The sequence below is a fragment of the Manacus candei genome, unplaced genomic scaffold (genome assembly GCF_025592945.1).
Source record: "Manacus candei isolate 608988 ecotype Guabito, Panama unplaced genomic scaffold, ASM2559294v1 h1tg000350l, whole genome shotgun sequence".
NCBI classification, from domain to species: Eukaryota; Metazoa; Chordata; class Aves; order Passeriformes; family Pipridae; genus Manacus; species Manacus candei.
The window spans coordinates 24046-28553 of record NW_026138398.1 but is presented as its reverse complement, the minus strand read 5'-3'; the positions used below and the strand labels follow the sequence as shown (position 1 = coordinate 28553).

At 70.1% G+C, this 4508-nt stretch overlaps 1 protein-coding gene across 1 annotated transcript; it reads left to right on the top strand.

The window, feature by feature from the left end:
* Window positions 1-170: 170 nt before the first annotated feature.
* On the top strand, window positions 171-1358 carry LOC127465263 (cuticle collagen 1-like). Its single transcript, XM_051775742.1, has 4 exons — window positions 171-191; window positions 734-797; window positions 970-1087; window positions 1346-1358. The coding sequence occupies exons 1-4, from the start codon at window positions 171-173 to the stop codon at window positions 1356-1358; spliced, it is 216 nt and encodes a 71-aa protein (XP_051631702.1).
* The last annotated feature ends 3150 nt before the right edge of the window (window positions 1359-4508 follow it).

Below are 4508 nucleotides of genomic sequence, written 5' to 3'. Positions count from 1 at the left end.
ATGGCACACCTGGCACACCTGGCACACCTGGCACATGGCACACATGGCACACCTGGCACATGGCACACCTGGCACACCTGGCACATGGCACACCTGGCACAACTGGTACACCTGGCACACCTGGCACACCTGGCACACCTGGCACATGGCACACCTGGCACACCTGGCACATGGCACACCTGGCACAACTGGTACACCTGGCACACATGGCACACCTGGCTCACATGGCACACCTGGCTCACAACACACCTGGCACACCTGGTACATCTGGTACACCTGGCACATGGCACACCTGGCACACCTGGCACACAACACACACGGCGCATGTCACACCTGGCACACCTGGCCCCCCCCGCCCCCCCCGTGCCCCCCTCCCCATGTGGCACAGCGCCAGGTGCAGCAGGAGCCCCCCGCCCAGCGCCCCCAGCCAGGAGCGGGCGATAGGGCACCTATGGCACACCTGGCATGTCACACCTGGCACACAGCACACCTGGCACACGGCACACCTGGCTCTCAACACACACGGCACACCTAGTACACCTGGCACACCTGGCACACGGCACACCTGGCTCACAGCACACCTGGCACACCTGGCACACGGCACACCTGGCTCACAGCACACCTGGCACACCTGGCACCCCCCGCCCCCCCCGTGCCCCCCTCCCCATGTGGCACAGCGCCAGGTGCAGCAGGAGCCCCCCGCCCAGCGCCCCCAGCCAGGAGCGGGTGATAGGGCACCTATGGCACACCTGGCACACCTGGTACACCTGGCACACCTGGCACACCTGGTACACCTGGCACATGGCACACCTGGTACACCTGGTACACATGGCACATCTGGTACACGGCACACTTGACACACCTGGTACACCTGGCACACCTGGCACACATGACACATGGCAGACCTGGCACACAGCACACCTGGCACACCTGGTAAACATGGCACACCTGGCAAACATGGCACACCAGGCTCACAACACACATGGCACACCTGGCACACCTGGCATGGCACACCTGGCACACCTGGTACACACGGCACACCTGGCACACCTGGCACACCTGGCACACCTGGCACACCTGGCACATGGTACACCTGGCACAACTGGTACACCTGGCACACATGGCACACCTGGCTCACATGGCACACCTGGCTCACAACACACCTGGCACACCTGGTACATCTGGTACACCTGGCACATGGCACACCTGGCACACCTGGCTCACAACACACACGGCGCATGTCACACCTGGCACACCTGGCCCCCCCCGACCCCCCCGTGCCCCCCTCCCCATGTGGCACAGCGCCAGGTGCAGCAGGAGCCCCCCGCCCAGCGCCCCCAGCCAGGAGCGGGCGATAGGGCACCTATGGCACACCTGGCACGTCACACCTGGCACACAGCACACCTGGCACACGGCACACCTGGCTCTCAACACACACGGCACACCTAGTACACCTGGCACACCTGGCACACGGCACACCTGGCTCACAGCACACCTGGCACACCTGGCACACGGCACACCTGGCTCACAGCACACCTGGCACACCTGGCACCCCCCGCCCCCCCCGTGCCCCCCTCACCATGTGGCACAGCGCCAGGTGCAGCAGGAGCCCCCCGCCCAGCGCCCCCAGCCAGGAGCGGGCAGCGGGGGCCGTGCCCACCGCCAGCCCCACCAGGACCCCCGGGACCACCGGGAACGCCCCGAGCAGGGCCAGCAGGACCACCTGGCGCGGGGGCAGCCCCGACCGCGACAGCAGCACCGCGTCACCTGGGGGGGGGGGGACACACAGGGACTGAGACCCCCCCCCTGCACCCCTTGGCACCCACTGCCCACCCCGGGGTGGGGCACACAGCGTGACGTCACACGGGCGGGACCCCCAGGGGACAACTGGGCCCCCAAACCTGGCACTCGCCAGCTCTGCCCCCACCGCCCTCCCACCTGGTAGCCCCCCGCCTGTGCCCCCCCACCCCACGCCCCTCGGACCCCCCGCCCTGGGCACCCCTCACCCTGCACCCAATGGCACCCACTGCCCACCCCGGGGTGGGGCACACAGCGTGACGTCACATGGGCGGGACCCCCTGCCCGCCCTGCCCACCCCAAACCTGGCACTCGCCAACTCCCATCCCACGCATCTCGCACCCCCCACCCTGTGCACCCCCATACTCTGTACCCCCTCCGAGCCCCCCATGGCACCCACTGCCCACCCCGGGGTGGGGACCCCCTGCCCGCCCTGCCCACCCCAAACCTGGCACTCGCCACCTCTGCAGCCCCCGGCCCCCCCCCGCCTGTGCCCCCCCACCCCACGCGCCTCGGACCCCCCACTCTGTGCACCCCCCACCACTCTGCACCCCCCACCCTGCACCCCACGACCTCCCCACCGCCCCCCATACCCACGCACCTTCCCCCAAGTTCCCCTCCCCCCCGGGCACCCCGCAAAACCCCCCTGCACCCCTAATCCCAACCTCACCCCCCTGCAAACCCCCCGCACCCCCAATCCCACTCCCGCATCTCCCGCACCCCCAATCCTACCCCCCATCCCCTTCCAAAGCCCCCCGCACCCCCAATCCCACCCCCCTCCACACCCGCATCTCCCGCACCCCCAATCCCACCCCACCCCACCCCCGCAAACCCCCCGCACCCCCAATCCCACCCCCCCACCACACCCGCAGCCCCCCCCGCACCCCCAATCCCACACCCCCGTAACCCCCCCTGTACCCCCAATCCCACTCCCACACCCCCGCAACCCCCCCTGCACCCCCAATCCTACCCCCCCCCACCCCTGCAAACCCCCCACACCCCCAATCCCACCCCCCCTCCCCGCACCCGAATCCCACCCCCCACCACCCCCGCAGCCCCCCCTGCACCCCCAATCCCACCCCCCACCCCCCCGCAACCCCCCCTCGCACCCCCAATCCCATCTCCACTCCACCGCAGCTCCCCCTGCACCCCCAATCCCACCCCCACCCCCCCGAAACCCCCCTGCACCCCCTCATCTCCCGCACCCCCCGCAGACCCAAGACCCCGCCCCCATTGCCCTGGCCCCGCCTCCATTGCCCAGGCCCCTCCCTCATTGTCCTGGCCCCGCCCCCATTGCCCAGGCCCCTCCCTCCTCAATCTCCAGGCCCCACTCTCTCTCCTCAGCCCACGCCCCCTTTCCGTTTAGGCCACGCCCCCTTCTCCCAGGGCCCGCCCCTCACTGAGCTCTCTCGGCTGCTCGTGCAGCGCCAGCCCCACCCCCTGTCCCGAGGCCCCGCCCCCGTCCCCAGGCCCCGCCCCTCACTGAGCGCTCTCGGCCGCTCGTGCAGTGCCAGCCCCACCCCCTGTCCCCAGGCCCCGCCCCCTATCCCCGGGCCCCGCCCCTCACTGAGCTCTCTCGGCAGCTCGTGCAGCGCCAGCCCCGCCCTTTGTCTTGTCCCCAGGCCCCGCCCCCTGTTCCCAAGCCCCGCCCCCCTTTCCCGGGCCCCGCCCCTCACTGAGCGCGCGCGGCAGCTCGTGCAGCGCCAGCCCCGCCCCCGCGGCCGCCCCCGCGCTCGGGGAGGTGGCGAAGGCGGATCCGAGGGCGAGCCCGTCCGAGAGACGGTGAGCGGCACCTCCGATGGACACCAACAGCGAGCGGGACTGCGCCCGGGGGGCACCTGGGGGGACACGGGGACAGCCCCGTCACACACAGACACCGGCAGGGACAGCCCCGTCACACACAGACACCGGCAGGGACAGCCCTGGGACACACTGACAGGGACTGCGCCCGGGGGGCACCTGGGGGACACGGGGACAGCCCTGTCACACACAGACACCGGCAGGGACAGCCCTGTCACACACAGGGACAGCCCTGTCACACACCGACAGGGACTGTGCCCGGGGGGCACCTGGGGGGACACGGGGACAGCCCCGTCACACACCGGCACCGGCAGGGACAGGGACAGCCCCGTCACACACCGACACCGACACCCAGAGACAGCCCTGTCACACACTGACAGGGTCAGGGACAGCCCTGTCACACACTGACAGGGACTGCGCCCGGGGGGCACCGGGGGGGACACGGGGACAGCCCTGTCACACACCGGCACCGGCAGGGACAGCCCTGTCACACACAGGGACAGCCCTGTCACACACCGACACCGGCAGGGACAGGGACAGCCCTGTCACACACCGACAGGGACAGGGACACCCCTGTCACACACCGGCACCGACAGGGACGGCACCCTGGGAAGAGCTGGGACAGGGGAGAGACGGGTGGGGGGAGAGGGACCATCGTGGGGCACCCACAGGACACCCACGGGTCACTCACAGACACCTATGGACACCCATGGATTTCCTGGGGACACCCACAGGTCACCCGGGGTCACATGGGGACACCCACAGGACACCCAGGGGTCACTCACAGGCCACCCATGGATCACCTGGGGACACCCACAGGACACCCGGGGTCACCTGGGGACACCCACAGGACACCCACGGGTCACTCACAGACACCTATGGACACCCATGGATCACCTGGGGACACCCAC

Coding starts and splice junctions, on each gene's coding strand:
- LOC127465263 (XM_051775742.1), top strand. CDS start 171: ATGGCACACCTGGCACAACTG. Junction 192..733: donor TGGCACACCTGGCACAACTG/GTACACCTGGCA, acceptor AGCGGGTGATAG/GGCACCTATGGCACACCTGG. Junction 798..969: donor TGGCACACCTGGTACACCTG/GCACATGGCACA, acceptor ATGGCACACCAG/GCTCACAACACACATGGCAC.